The sequence below is a fragment of the Diachasmimorpha longicaudata genome, chromosome 12 (genome assembly GCF_034640455.1).
Source record: "Diachasmimorpha longicaudata isolate KC_UGA_2023 chromosome 12, iyDiaLong2, whole genome shotgun sequence".
NCBI classification, from domain to species: Eukaryota; Metazoa; Arthropoda; class Insecta; order Hymenoptera; family Braconidae; genus Diachasmimorpha; species Diachasmimorpha longicaudata.
Window position 1 is genome coordinate 886,625 of NC_087236.1, and position 15,979 is coordinate 902,603.

The 15,979-nt window shown below is 42.1% G+C and overlaps 1 protein-coding gene across 1 annotated transcript in view; it reads left to right on the forward strand.

Moving 5' to 3' along the window:
• The window catches only part of LOC135168009 (asparaginyl-tRNA synthetase), a 31,672-nt gene extending 23,725 nt beyond the window's left edge, over positions 1-7,947 (forward strand). The window contains exons 3-4 of the mRNA XM_064131825.1: positions 3,490-3,937; positions 7,560-7,947. Coding sequence (XP_063987895.1) covers positions 3,490-3,937; positions 7,560-7,820 — 709 coding nt within the window. The 3' untranslated portion in view covers positions 7,821-7,947. The remainder of the gene's footprint in view (positions 1-3,489; positions 3,938-7,559) is intronic.
• The last annotated feature ends 8,032 nt before the right edge of the window (positions 7,948-15,979 follow it).

Sequence of the window (15,979 nt, forward strand, 5' to 3'; positions counted from 1 at the left end):
TACCTTAGATAAATCAAGGCGGTAATCGTCTCAGGACCATTGGCACTGCTCACAGACGATCCGTGGAATCAGGATACTTCCTCATCGATCGGGCTCGGTCTAGCTCCAAACCCTTACCCAACCGTCACTAATGGCGACTAGGTGCCATCACATAACCATGGAAAACCTATTTTAAATGGTTAGTTGGGTTCGATTGTTAGGCATGGTAATGTTCCGGATAGGGTATTAAAATATGCCAATAATGAACTGTTGAAGATCTTGGAGGTTCCATAAGGGTTTGAAATAACTTAAAAACTCAGTATAAAGGCAAGGATCACCTAAACTGGGAGGGCTAAGACGATTAGGATAATCCGGATTAACGGCAATTATAGTTCAATTGTAGGCAGAAGAATGTCATGACAGGGTGTCTTCGGTAGTTGCAGGTCGATAAGCACGGATCCTTCCGGTGATAATGGTCGATCTGACTTTTCCGTGGTACGAACTCCTTTTATAATGGGGAAGGCCTCTTCACCTTATTCCTTTCGGGCTGGCTTGGAGAAATTTCCTTTTTTATGAGTATTGGTGTTGGTGGTGGTTATTGGTGTTGAATATTCACTTCTTAAAGGAGTTCATAAAGACGGTCTCATTTGCCTCTTATCGGTTATCGGAAAATTTTTCGAAAAGGTCTTTCACGGGATCCTGACGGCGACAGTGCCTACCGAGGACCAGATATCATCAGGATGTCAATATGGCTTTCTGCCTGGACGCTCCACAGAAGACGCGATAGTAGAGTTGCGTGAATTGGTATCAGTCTTCGGCCTTGCTTGCTGGAATCTCATGTTCGACGCCCTCCTCAAGAGCATCGAACGGAACTTCGGCGACATCGAGGTCGACTCGCGTCAGGAGTTAGAGAGGATAGGCCAAGCTATCGGTGATAACGAATTCATCTGTCTTCATCATCTGAAAAGTCTTTTCTTTTACAAGTTTGAACTTTTCGTTGACAATTAAATGAAAAAGAACTTTTTGACACGAGCTGAAAGTCGCAGCAGTGACCGCAAAAAATTATATTGGTGTCACCTGATAAAAAATTAGAGTACTTGCCAACCTTTGCTCTTAACAGCCTCTCATTCGTTTCCAAGAGTCCGTCACCGATCATGTAATAGAAAAATGGGAGTACTCGCCAATTCGTAGCTTTTAACAGTTGCTCATTCGTTTCCGAAAGTTCGTTGTATTTGCGACAGTTTCGTAGCGCTCGTTTTCACTCAGTTGTGTGTCACTCATTATTACTGAATTTTGGGGAGCTCATTCTTGTGAAATTCATCGGATGATTCCCTCATGGTTAACTGCAAAGTGGCCGGTCAGTTGGTATTAATTATTATAATGAAGTGACTCTTTTTGTAAATACATAGACTATAATGGCAACTATAAATTAGTACGCTAGTTTTTCAGAATTACTCACTATCCTCCCATAAAACGCCTACATCTCACCCATTCTGCTCATATTGCTAGCCATCCAGGCATCTCACCAAACACCGGGGAAGATCTAAATCACGTATTCCTCTAATGTATAAGTCTGTGTGCCTGCGCGCGCGTGTGGGTGCGTGAATAGATGATACAATTGAAATATATAATGACGCAATCAAATCATCTTCATTCAACTTGGAGCAGAAAGGATTCTGAGGAAAATAGCTCCAGTGGTTCTCCTGCTGTTCCAGAAAATCATGAGATGATGTTTTTTCACCATCATAACCTTAATCGTTAAGAACCTACTCCAAAAAACGTTCACTTTTTTACTAATTGGATGATATCTCATGACCCAATGCTGGATATTCGATCCTTTCGTATTTTATTTTAAAATAAAAGTCCGCTACCTTTCAAGATCATTTGATTAGTTTAATATTTTAGAAATAACTTCCACTAGGACTGAAGCAGAAACTGTTTCAAAATCATCTCTCAATTTTTAACAATTCCCACTAAACCCATCATTTGTCACATATAATACCACAAGTGCTTCAAAATTATCGAATATTTCCCGATAGATTCGTTGCAAACAAATGAATGAGTCAAGTTTTTCAGGTTAAAAAATCACGAGTGATTTTTCCTGAAAAACTTGACGACTTCGTTTGTATGCAGGGAACCTAGAGGGAAATATTCTATAATTTTGAAGCTCGAGTGGTATTCAGGGGATTATTTTTCCTATTCAAATTTCGGCCAAGAGAATTGTGCCATGACATGAAAAGAGGTTTATTTGGTTAGGTGTCGTTTGTTTATCAAAATTATCACAAAATTATCAGTAGTAATACCCCAAGACCTTCAAAATTATCGGATATTTCCCGAGAGTTTCGTTGCGTAGCAACGAGAGGGATAGGGTTTTTCTGCGAATCTTATCCCGATCGGTGCTACGCAGGGAAACTGGAGGGAAATATCCGATTAATTTTGAAGGTCGAGGGGTATTTGGCTGGATTATTTTTTTCATTCCAATTGCAAACAATTAAATGTGTGGCATTTCACGTCATATAGTACGGTTGTTCACTCGTAGTCGTGGCTTCTCCAGCGTATATTTTTTGTCTGCACAAAATGCAGAGAATTATTTCCAAATTGTGGCTTTTGTCTTCACTGTATTATTAGGAACATTTTTTTTAATTTTTTGATCAATAATCTCCGAGGATTCCCGTCCAAATCTGCTCATGTCGAGGTAAAGTCTTTGAACTTGATTTTTTGTAATGACAGTTTTGGGGTTTGAAACGCGTACAAATTGTTTATCGGATATTTTCATTGCTTAGCAACAAACAGGGAAATATCCGAAAAATATCCGAAGTAAAACTCTCTTACTTGTACCACGTGACGGGAAATGCCACCATTTGATTGGTTGAAATTGGGATGAAAAAAATAATCGCATGTAATACCACAAGAGCTCCGAAATTATCGGATATTTCCCGATAGGTTCGTTGCAAACAAATGAACGTGTCAAGTTTTCCAGTTTAAAAATCACGAGCGCGAAGCGCGAGTGATTTTTCTGGAAAACTTGACGAGCTTATTTGTTTGCAGGGAACCTTGAGGGAAATATCAGATAATTTCGAAGTTCGAGTGGTATTCGGGGGATTATTTTTTGCATCCAAATCTTGGCCGATAGAATTGCACCATGAGACATAATTTTCAACGAATTGCCATTTAATCTGTCAGATACAATTGAGGGTTACTTCAACATTTGTTTTTTTTTATATATATCAACATGCAAAATTTCCAGTGAAATTTCCAAGAATATCCGCTGAAATACCGTGTTGACTATACAAAATAACGTCGAATGGTGCAATCCTATTGGCCAAGATTTGGATGGGAAAAATAATCGCTGATATTCGAGGTAGGCTATACAAAATATCAACAAATGGTGCAATTGTATTGGCTGAAATTTGGGTGGGAAAAATAATCTTAAATAAATTATGATAATTTAATGAACGAGATCTTCCGATCGATTATCTTTAATTTCTAATAACTTATGAATTCTTCCAGGGCGCTATCTAGAGTGTACACATTTGGACCAACATTCAGAGCTGAAAATTCCAAGTCACGGCTGCATCTTTCTGAGTTTTACATGATTGAAGCTGAAATGGCTTTTGTGGATAATATTGAGGATGTGGCTGCTGAGGCTGAACTTCTGGTCAAGGGAGTGACTTCTGCTTTATTCGAGAAAGGAGCAGGAGATGTTCAGAATCTGAGTGCGCCTGTACCAGTATGGCTGGATAAATCCTTTGGCGTTTTTAGTTATGATGAGGCTTTTGATATACTCGAAAGACACTCCGACAAACTCACGGGTGATGTGAAGAGAGGAGAGGCTCTTTCGAAAGAACAAGAATTATTTCTAGTCGAATTCAACGGAGGAATTCCAGTTTTCATACTAAATTGGCCGAGGAATATCAAACCATTCTATATGAAAGAGTGTAAGGACGATGATACCAAGGTAAAGATGATTTTATAAGTGATTGGGAATTCCAAGAACAAATGTTTCATTGGAAGGTTACAATTTATTGCTTCTGAATGGTGCATAATACGTAAAATTATTCAACTTTACGGCCCATGTCGAGGTATTACAACCTCTCCCCTGCCCTCACTCCCTTCGTCAATTCTCAAGCATTTAAGATGGCGGGTTTCGGATGATTTTTACAAAAAAGAAATTTTAGTGAAAAAATTGAACAAATGAAAAAACGTCGAATATAGTAATAATTCTTTTCTTGGTATTTTTACCCCACTCGTATGATGAGTGAAATGAAATTTTCGAAGTAAGACGTACAGAATGGGCTGACGACCTGCTACATTGTATTTATCCATTACTGAGAGATCATCGTCATTTGGCAGATGAATCCAGGCACGAATTAGAGTGCTTATAATATTTTTTTACTCTCCTTTTATGCCCAATGAATATAAATTCGACATATACAACGGCTGCAACAAGCTGGCGATTAGCTGTGACAAGTAAACAAGATAGACCAAAGGAGAAGCGCTAGTACATTACTGCAATGGATACGCGTTAACAAAGAGGATTGACTAAAGTAGAGAACTAGACTCAGTTCTGGAGGTTTGAGTGATCCCAGCGGCATCGTGGTACCTCACCCCAGGAGACAGGGCGCCACACGCAGTGCTGGAGTGTCTGTCCGGCAGCCGACTCAACAATTCCTCAGTAGCCATCTCACTGTTTGAGGGACCTAGTTAAAAATGGAGGTGTAGTCCTGTGCGTCACCGAAATGTTTTTTTCCATTGAAATTAGGTACCACTAGGATGAGCAGAAAGGAGGATATGAGGATGCTTCATTTAAATTTGAGGGGATTGCCCCTTTCTCAGCGCGTGATTCGGAAAGGTGATTGGGCCGCAGAGAGGAACGCGCTGCTGATCGTGGTTGTCGCATACAGGATACCTTCACTGGTTACTATTGTAAGAAAGAGCGGCGCGCTACCAAGCCAAAAAAGGCATTTTGACCAGAGTAGATACCGTAGAGATTGATCCAGCGAACCCTTGAGTAGATGCCAACGGTGAGGCGTTCAACACCATCGACCATATAAAGACAGACATCCGCATACTTGGGAAGCCAAGGTTTGAGAGCGGTCAGGACGGAAGAAATGTCATTTTCTCCGATACTGTCGTACAGCCGGACGCAAAGTGAGTTGTCTGCGCCTATTGGATCTCGAAGATCTTCACGGAGCCCGGAGTGTTCCGGTCCTATCTCCAAGACCGGTGCTTTCTCCACTCAAGGGTTTGCGACTGTAGCCAAGCCGAAGAGATGTTTCAATACCTCATCATGGACTTGCAGATATATGCGTCATAGCGGGAGTGCACCGTGAGAATCTCCATTGGCTCCAGGCGGCACAAACTCTTATATCGTCTAGGGCGTCATTCGCCCCATTCATGAGATTTTGCAGAGAGTGCATGAGACTGAAGTGTGTAACTGTTTACGCAGCCATCACAAAAGGCGACTTGGACAAAGAGTGACAGGTCCAGGTTTCAACGTTATTGTCATCCTCCAAATACTCCATTTTCTGAAAATTGTTAATATGAACCCTTCCCTATTTTCACCCTTTCGCCATGGATGCAATCTTCGGCGCGCTACTCTCGCTGAGTGAGCCGCCGCGCCAAAAGTAGGCATTGTTGGGTTACCATAATCACCGCTCGTATATAGCGAGTGTCAGACGTTGGGTGACTGTAGTCACCGTTGGTAGCGAAAGAGTTAAACTAGGACAACACGAGTTTGAAATACCTATCAATTTGGAAAACTTACGAATCTTCAATTTTGATTTCTTTTCAATTTGATTAATTTGAGTTAATACTTTCTTTCTTTTCATTCCGGGCCATTCAATTGTCATCGCTTGCAAGTTATAGAGTATTTATTCAGGTACCTGCATCAGTGAGAATGTTTGGGTGGATGGGCGAGCAGGTCCAAAAAAAATGGGTCTCACACAGCACGTGTAACCACAAAAATTCGTTAATTTATTCACAAACACGTCAGTGTTAACAACAATTGTTTGTAAAAGTCCGGTGAGCGGCTCCGAAAAAATAAGCAGAAAAAAAATGAGCGGTCTCAAATTGGTTAAGAAAAAAATTCTAAGCGGCGCCAAAGTTACGTAATTAAGCAGTTCGAATGTTCGAATTTATTCACAACGAGATATAGAGCGATCACAATAACGGCGTAATGATCGCTTGAACTTCCGGAAACAAATGAAGGTGAGTAATGAGCCACGACATGGCAAGTGCCCAATTTTAGAGGTCACATGGTCCTATTAGGGGCGTTATCCTGCACAGCATAATGGTGACCTGTCCAGGAAGTGGCGCCTCGATCAGAAAGCATGCCAATTAGGTCCTTGGCAACAGCAACATGTTTTGATTGACGGGCGAAGATGAGCGGTGCGTGTGAACCAATGTGCCTGCTGGCTTGTAGGTTTTCCTATAGATATAATATATAATATTTGATATGTGGGATAATTAGGAAAGGATTTTCAGGAGAAAATTTTACAATCACTTGTTCAGTTATTTCACTTGAATTGGTCTGGTTAAAAGTATATTTACAATTTTCATATGACTAATATTGGCTTATGTTATTAAATAAGCAAACATATGTGTTGACTTTCAGAAATGATTTTAATTTTGAATAGCTCTAAGACTTAACAGACAGAAGGTACTGTACACAATGAATATCTGCAAGAGACTAAAGAGGTATTACAAGTTCAACTCAGTTGCCGCGGAGAGGGTAATAAAATTACCACCCCTTGAAATATTTTCTTTTTATAACCCCTTCTGGTCAGCAGATGTATTTTGGAAATATCCCAATGTTCCCTAAACTAAGGAAGAACTGTGGACATTTCCCTTGATTTTATGACCAAGGGAAATTCCGGAGAATGTGGCCATAAATTATCCTTACGTAAATGAGAAAATAAAATTTGAAACGATTGAATTTTGTACCCGAGGAAATCATCGAAAACCGATAACTAACTCTTGGATATCTCCACAAACTCGTATCTCCTCGGTTCTCTCCAGTTTCGCGCGATGTTCCAGGTCGCTCCCCACTCTTGGGTAGAACTTGGCGACCTCACCAAAGAGGTAACGCCTCTGCGTTCTCTAATTGATGGAAAAAGGTTTTCCATCCTGACGTCAGTGGCATGGACCCACTCAGTACCCGCTACACTCTCTCTCTCTCTCTTTCTGATTGTTCCTTTCTCTCTCCGTCTGGCCCGTTCAGACCCACATGTTCTCCCTCATTTACCGTCTAAACTTATATTCCTCATTGTCACGGAATCCCCAGAAATAACAGCTAGATATCTGTGATAAAATATTATGACTATTCCTGAAAATTACTCGACCTCGTCCATTCTAATCCTACCCTATAATGAAACCATTATATTTTCTGAGACGTTATTCCCAACGTCTGGACGGAATGTCGCGACATGAAAACATATTTCCCAAAATCAGAAATATGTCTGATACCAGAGATATATAATATTTTCTAATTACGATATGGAAAAAATTTGATTTATTAGCAAAAGTAATCGTTCTACATAACACAGAAACCATTTCTCACTTGTTTTTTATGTCTGTAGGTAGCAGCAATGGATCTATTAGCACCACAAGTCGGCGAATTATTTGGTGGCAGTCTTCGTGAAGACCACTACGAAAAACTCAAACGAAAAATCCCACCCACAGGTGATATTTCCTGGTATTTGGATCTTAGGAAATATGGAAATGTTCCCACTGGAGGGTACGGAATGGGTTTTGAAAGATACTTACAAGCAGTGCTTGGAATCGCAAATATAAAGGACGTAATACCATTTCCGAGATGGCCACACAATTGCAGCCTGTGAGATGACCTGTCCCAGAGGATTTTCTGTACGACTTATAATGCGTAGGTTCTCTCGAGCTTACATGAAGATATATGAAAGAATAAATGTAATTTTAGTTTTAATAATAATCTTCTCACCTTCATCATATTGATGTTGACTTATTGATTTCTTGAGCACTGCTCCCTAGATATCAGGGTACACGACATGATCCCTACGGCTTCCAAGTATAAAAGTGTAGATGTAGTCGAGAGAGAAGTTGGAAGGTCCAACCGGTTTAGGAATCGCCTCTCTTTTTATACTATTATTTGTCGCCATTGATCACGGGTAATTGGGAAAATTCCCGAACCATTCCAAGGGATCGCGGAGTTACGTGGGGACTTATTTTATATTTAAAACAGGGGATAAATAATTTCACGGGGTCTCCGACTCATCTCCAGGACCCAGGAAATCCCGAGCACCACGGCTCGCGGGGTCTATTAAGTTCTCTAGTCTTCTTTTTTTTTGTTGTTACATATATATATCAATCAAAGTCCATAAAATAAAAATCAATAGAATTTATATCTTGGTGTTGGGTTACATTTTTTTTGGGTCAGTTAGACTACTTTTGCCCTACTCCCCGAATCCACCCCTCTTTCCACTACCTAGCACACTGAGCAGCGCAGCCATCCGCGACCTCTCCCTTAACCCCTTCGCTGAGTTAGGTCAGTTTTTGTCTTATTTTTTTTTACGTTTCTTGCATTAATTTTATTTATTTAAGCTTCGAGTCGCTAATCACTCGACTAGGAAAATTAGCTGGCGCCCAACAACCTTTCAGGTCCCAATTTTGTCCGTTTTTTTTGTGTTCGGCGAGGAGGCGAAAGGGAGGAAGGGCGAAGGTGGCAGGCATTTCCGGTTATTGGGAAATGTCACGTCACAGAACGATTTTATTGCATTTTTATTTTGACTGTCATCGTAATCATCAAAATCGCTAATATCTGCACACATATCTTCAGGATTTTCCTTATATTGATCCAAGTCAAGAACTGAAGTCTTCATGTATTTTAAAAGCATCGTTTGAGCACGGAAGCAAGGAACTTTAGGATTGTCTGTGTCAATCTTAGGAGAAAGTGCGATAACTACCGTAGCCTGGAGAGTTGTCTGGAACGATTTCAAGTCCATTCGGTGAATTAATAATCCAACCACTCGAAGAAAAATCTTTCATGTGAGGTCGATCTTTTGGGAAGCATTTCCATTTCCCAATCATTTCAATAAGGTGGGCAATATCCAAGTGTAAGTGACACATCTTTTGTAGATGAACATGTGAAGAAGATAGCTGAGCCAAACATTCATTCAAATACTTCTGTAGGCTGCATTGGTTAAATGCCATAGAGATAGCATTTAACTGAGCAAGAGAGTGATCTGAGATTATTTTTTTGTGATTTTAGCTCTTGCCCGTAGCCATTCTTGCAAAAAGAAAGCAAGTGTATTCACATCATGCTTTTCCGACATCATTTGAAATAAAGGTAATGTTTTCTTTTTATCATATATCACACCTTGATACAGGAATATCGCGCTTTTTGAACCGTGGTCTGCTTGCTGGCACTTGGCCACTCTTCCAGTAGCATCGATGGAAATACTTTGACATTCGTTTTCGCCTGTCGCCAAATGATACAACGTAATTTGGTCTGGGAGCCAATACATCACGAATCTCTTGTTAATATCCATTTGATGAATGCTACCTGCATATGTTGGGGATTGTGCAGCTTTCTGTAAGGGGACCATTGGGTCTTCACCTGGATTCACACCAAGTTCTTTCTCTATGGTTTCTTGAACAACTTTGCGTAGAACGTTCGAGGAATACAGGTGTGCAGGCTTGTCGTCACCAAAGTTCATACGTTGATGAGCAATCTGTTGTTGCCACAAATAGACGGATTTTCCCTTTAACTTCTTGCAGATGTTGCTTGGCGCTGTACCTCATAACCTGCGATTTTTTTTGTGGATTATACCTCGTGTTTCCATAGTTGAAACGTAAAAGTCGGCTCCATCATCGCTTGGTTCGTGTAGGCAATCTATATTGATCTCTGATTAACACTCAGGGCAGTGATCGAAAATCTTCAAGAAAATTCCTCCTTCAGGTGGATAAATTTTTGCGTTTTTTTTTATCTGACCAAGCAACTCCTAAGACTTCATACCTCCTGTTTTCGTACTCCTTCAGGTGAACTCCAAATGTGTCACAATCAGTCTTGCTTAGATGACTTGTTTTTCTCAATTCCTTCCACTCCAGTTGATTAGGTTTCGGATTCTTTATGGACTAGTTCATGTCAACATCTTTCTTCAAGTTTTTCGACTGCCTGAAAATTTTGAGAATAGCATCGCTGTGAATTCAATACGACAAGCCTGTTGTGGGATCTTTATTTATCATTCCTCGATTCTGGGTAATATATTGATAAATATATGTTTTGGACATTTGTTTTTCAGTAGCAAGAGGAGCAGCTTCTCATATTTCATGGCTATATGATGAATATTTCTCATCTTGGAAAAAATTCCATGTTTTAAATTTGTCAAATAAATCGTCACAAGTGAAACGGGGTTTGAACGGTGTTAGAAATTCAGCTAAACACAGTCTTCCTTCCCCCCGCGCTCACCAAAACCTCTGACCGCTCGACCCTTGGCCAAAACAACCCGCTGTTGCCAGGGGGTCGTTTGGCATTTTTGCCTAATTGAGGCGCCACTTTCCGGAGAGATCAACCCCGGAAACACGCCCTTTGACCAATCGGAAAGGTCACGTGTCATCGATCTAGATTGTTCTCGACCATGACCTCTCCCAAAATCTCTCTCTCATCGTTTGGACTTCGTAGTGACAACAAGTGCAATACGTGCTCTAGTGTTCCTTTCGAATATTCTAGACGAACATACAGTTCTCGGTTTCTCAATCGAAAATTATGCTCATTATTAACTATTAAATTCAGTGACCGCTCATTATTATTATCATTTTCTTGTAATTTAAATCAACCTACATTTTAAAATAAATAGACTCGATACGTTCGACACGTGTGTGTTTCTGTGTGTTATCACGGCTCAATTTCTTTACCCCCCTCACCACCACCAGTCACCCTCAATCATTCCACTTACTCAATCTAGATCCCTAACCGTACAGAACGGCATTGTGAGATTTTGATCGGTATAGTCTCCGGCAAAATGAAGTTGTAGGGTTATTCCTAATAAATTATCCGTATTTTATCATATCAAGAAGTGAAGTCTAGGTCAGATTCGCCCCTTGATAAAATGCTTATGGATCAGAATTTGAGCAGTGGGGATACAATTCGTTGTATTCAAGGAAACCGAAAAGTAACAAATTTCCGATGGAGTGGATACGCGTGGACGTTGCAAAATCATAAAACGGGGTTCGAAAGGAAGAGATTAAGTTTATGAGGAGCCCTTGTCCAGACCATTTATATGACGGTCGAAAGGTTTTATGGAGTAGCACGTTTTGCCCGTTTGACAAATGCATTTTATTAAGGTTGGGAGTTTTGAAAATTGGGGAATTGGCCCATGTGCTAAAACCGAATTGTGTTTTGAAAAATATGACTGTTAAAAAGGGAATAACCCAGATTAACATTCAACGCGTGAGGTACTCAACAGCATTCAACATTTTTATAATATTTTCGGTACGAAACATCTCCATCTTGCCCACCCTGGCATTTGCCATACCTTCAGTTTCTTGCCTCTCCAGTAGCTTTGTAATTCTGTGTCTTCTTTAATTTCCCGATAGCAGTTGCAGAAGCTCAATCGTTCCACTTTTTCCCAATCTCTCTGTATGTCCTGCTGTTTCCAGATCTCCGCAATTTCATTTATTCTTTCCAGTCACCTTCCTTCCTCTGTGTTTGTTCTCAGCATCTCCAGCCATTCTCCATCTCCTGCCCCGTGCATTATCTGTTGTATCATCTTTCCCCAGGCAGTTGGATTACCGTTCTTTATTCGTCTTAGCTCTTCTTTCATGCATTTATTTGCCAGCCTGTCGTCGTTCATCTCGTTTAATTTGAGTAAATAACCTATTGCCCTCCGTTTTGTCTCCACTTCCAAGCTCCTCTTCCCTGATTCTAGTTTCCATACGTAGCTTGGTGTGTTTCTAGCGATTACCATACATGCCTTAACATATCTTCCCTGCAGTCTTTCAAGTTTTCTCGTCTTTTCCCGCCTCAGATTTCGACCCCGTACGTTGCTACTGGCTTCACTGTAGTCTCCATCAGATATAACTGTCTGTACAATTCCTCCCCTTTTGCTCTCCTTGTTTCTCCCCATACCTTGTTTACAAGTTGCGTTGCCTTTCCTGCCAGGTTCCTTGTGTGTGTATTGAACTGATTCCTTGTCGAGAACCAGACTCCTAAATATTTAAAATTGTTCACTACGTCCAGAACTTTTCCCTTATATTTCCTTCCTTCTTTTTTCCTTTTCCCCCATTTATAAACACTATTATTTTTATTTTCTCAATACTTAACTCCATTTTATTTTCGTCTGCCCATTTCTCTGTGGTTTCCAGCATCCTTTGCAAGTCTCTTCTTTCCTCCGCTACTAGAACTCCGTCGTTTGCGTAGAGTATTGCATATACCTTGTCCCCTTTCTTGAGTGCAATCGCTGAACCTCCGTCTCCGTTTTTTCTTAAAAGCTCCTCTAGTTAGTTAATGTAGATATTAAATAACATTCGGCTCAGGGGACATGCTTTACCCCTAGCCCCGTTCGAAAGCTCTCCGTCACTTGTTCGCCTGCTATCACCTTGCTTCTCGTGTTTTCATAAATCAATTTAACCATTCTCAAGAATTTTTTCCCCACTTCCATTTTCCTCATTTTTTCCCATAGTTTGTCTTTATTTACCTTGTCAAAAGCCGCTTTGGAGTCTATGAAGGCCGTATACATTTTTCCTCCTTTGACTTTCAGCCTGCCCCCCACCAGTGTGTTCAATACCATTATACTTTCCGTAGTGCTTCTTCCTTTCCTAAACCCCATCTGTGCTTCTGTCAGCTTTTTCTCCCTGTCTAGCCATGGTCCTAGTCTTTTTGCCATAATTGTCGTCATTAATTTGTCGCCGAGGTTCAGCAAGGAGATGCCTCTGTAGTTTTTTGCCTCATTTGGGTCTCCTTTTTTGTATATTGGGTAAATTATCGCTGTTCTCCATTCCTCAATCATCTTCTCTTCTTCCCATAGTTGTTTCACAAACTCCATGAGTTCTCTTCTCCCTCTCTCTTTGGGTAGATTCTTCAGGAATTCCGCTTGTATCTGGCCCTCTCTCGCCGCCTTACCATTCTTCATATTCCTAATCGGTCGCTGTAGCTCTACCTCTTGTACCGGTGCGTCTTTATCACCCCACTCCATTTCTTCTTCCGTCCCTGTTTCTCTCTCTCCATCACTCAGTTGTCTATTCACTATTTCGTCTTCTTGCGAGTCTTCCACACTTTTTTCCTCCTCTTCAGTTTGCTCTCATGGTAGAAAGTGAAATTGTTCTAAAGAAGACGGGAATGAAAAATATCAAATAAAAAATATATTTCGCGTATTTGACACGCAAGAATCTATGAGTATATGTAGATACTGTGACTTTATGACTTTATTGTTGTTGGACGGTCCTTGTAAGTCCATAGCTGCAATCAGCCTTCCGGCCATTTTACACCCTGCCTCTAGGCAGCCGTCTAGTCGCTGGTCTGGAGTATCTGTGCCCTACGCGCCAACTCATAGAGCCCCTTGATCCCGTCCCTGTCCAGATGTATATCTCTGCATGCAGACCCAAAAACATCCCATCTGGCTTCATCGAGCCCACTGCATCTTGTGCATAGGTGAAGAGGATCCTCCTCCGTCAACCCGCATCTTTTGCATAGGGGGTCAGTTCCTTTGCTTATCCTTGATAAATACAGAGCCAGGGGCCAGTGTCCAGTAATAAGCCCCACTATAGCTCGGAGCTTAGTCCTGTTTAGGCCCAACAAGGTTTCTGCAATCTTCCTAGTAGGTTTTTCCAAGAGGGATTTCGTGTGTCTGGCCCCCGTCTCTGAGTCCCACCTGTCCGCAATCCTCCTGTCCCCACGCTCCTTGACCAGGTCCTTCACAAAGTCGGTGTACACGCCTACGTGCTCCCCTTCCCCCTGAGGGGCCCTACTGCATCCGTTCTTAGCTAGCTCATCGGCTTTCTCATTGCCTCTGATGCCAGCGTGGCCCGGAATCCAAGCTACCTCAAGCCGATTATTTACGGCAATTTCCTCCATAAGCTGTACGCATTCACCCACTAGTTTTGAGCAACACTCGTATTTGAGTATTGCCCTCAGCGCGCGTCTGCTGTCTGAGTAGATGAAGATCTTTTTACCCTTGTCCCCTCTCTCCAGGATCATCCTGGCGCAGGTCCTTAGGGCAGCCAGCTCTGTATGGAGCACGGTTGCGTACGAGTCCAGCCCGATGGCCCTCGCTATGGCGGGCCCCTCAGACCAGACCCCCACTCCTGCCCGTCCGGTCACCCGTGATCCATCCGTATACCAGACTAGACCACGGGGCGGCGTCCAGTCCGCGTCCTTTCCTGACGGGTTTTCCCCCCATCTAAGGTTGACAGAGAAGTTTCTGTGAAAGTGCCATCTGGGTCTGCAGGCGTCAGCACCGCGCGACAGTAGCCCTTCCAGCTCACCGCCTGCGCGGAGGACACTACCATGCACGTTCCTGGCTCCCTTCCACGTTCTCTGTAGCCGCAGTCTTGCAGCCGCTTTTGTCGCCTCCTCCCTTATAATCAAATGTGGCGGTTGCATGAAGAGCAGGGCCTCCAATGCTGAGCTCGGGGTCGTTCGAAGGGCCCCTGTTATGCCCAGCATCGCAAGCCTGCCTACTCTGTCCACCGTTTTCCTGTGGCAGGCCTTATTCAAGGCCGACCACCACACTACGGCTGCGTAGGTAAGCTGTGGGGTCATTATGGCCGTGTAGATCCATTTGACCATCCTCGGCCTTAGACCCCATGTGCTTCCGAACATTCGCCTGCATGCCCAGTATGTCATAGTGACCTTGTTGGTTTGCATGGCGATATGCTTTTTACAGCTGAGCTTCTTGTCGAGCCAGATACCTAGGTATCTGACTTCCCCAGAGAATTTCAGTTCTGTGTTATAAATGGAGGGGGGTTCGACGACACCCCGCCCTTTGCTTGTAAAGTGCACCATCTCCGTCTTGCCTGGGTTTACCCGCAGGCCCTTGGATGTGCACCAGTGCTGAACATAGTCCAGCGCCTTCTGCATCTTGCTATGTAGCATGCTCGCGTTCCTGCTAGTTACCAGCAGTGCCACATCGTCCGCATATGCCACTGTCCTTACCCCCAGCTCCTTGAGTCCAGTGAGGAGGCCGTCGACAACAAGGAGCCACTGCAGAGGGGTGATCCCCCCCCCCTGCGGGCAGCCCCTCCCCGCCACAGCCATTACCGCACTGTCCCCGAGGCAGTGATGCCAGATGAGGGGAAAAATCCCACGCGTGGGAATTTCGTGCGCAGCTCCCTCGCGCACTCCTCGGGTCCCCACCCGTAATGCCAGGCTCAGCGCCCATATATGAAATTGAAGACATTAAATTGCCCAATAAAACTATCAAATAAATAAATGAAATAAATAAAATTGATCGCATTATTAGTTTTTCAATTATCTAGTCATCAATAACATTCGATAGTAATAGAAACAGTGTTAATAATTCTTTGAAATTGAGTAATAAATTCGTAACATTTTGTAATATTTTCTCGTTTACCAAAATTGTTTATTCTGTTGCAAAATTCAGGTAAATTGTAATTTTTGTTTTACATTCAGATTAAAATTTTGGTGGCAAATTGGAATTTTTAATTCATTACCAAAAATCCTGTTCATACGCGAATGCGTTCTTTAGGAAATACATATTAGGGAAGGTAATATGATTCATGAGCTTTATTAAATTTTCCACGTTTATCATTTGGGGCCCTGAAAAGGGCCGATGAGCTCTGAAAAGAACCATTTTCGGGTTCTGAAAAGAACCATTTTTCGGTTCTGAAAAGAACCATTTTTCGGCAGATGAACAAAAGGAGCGCTGTAAAATAAGAAAGAGTTAGTTTCACAGTTGTTGATGTTGTGAAGAATCCTGGAAATTTCCCGAAGTTTCGATTGAACCCTTGTTCTTATTGAAATAGCTGAAGAGTGTTGGCGGCATACCGGCAAAATGAAGAGGTGATG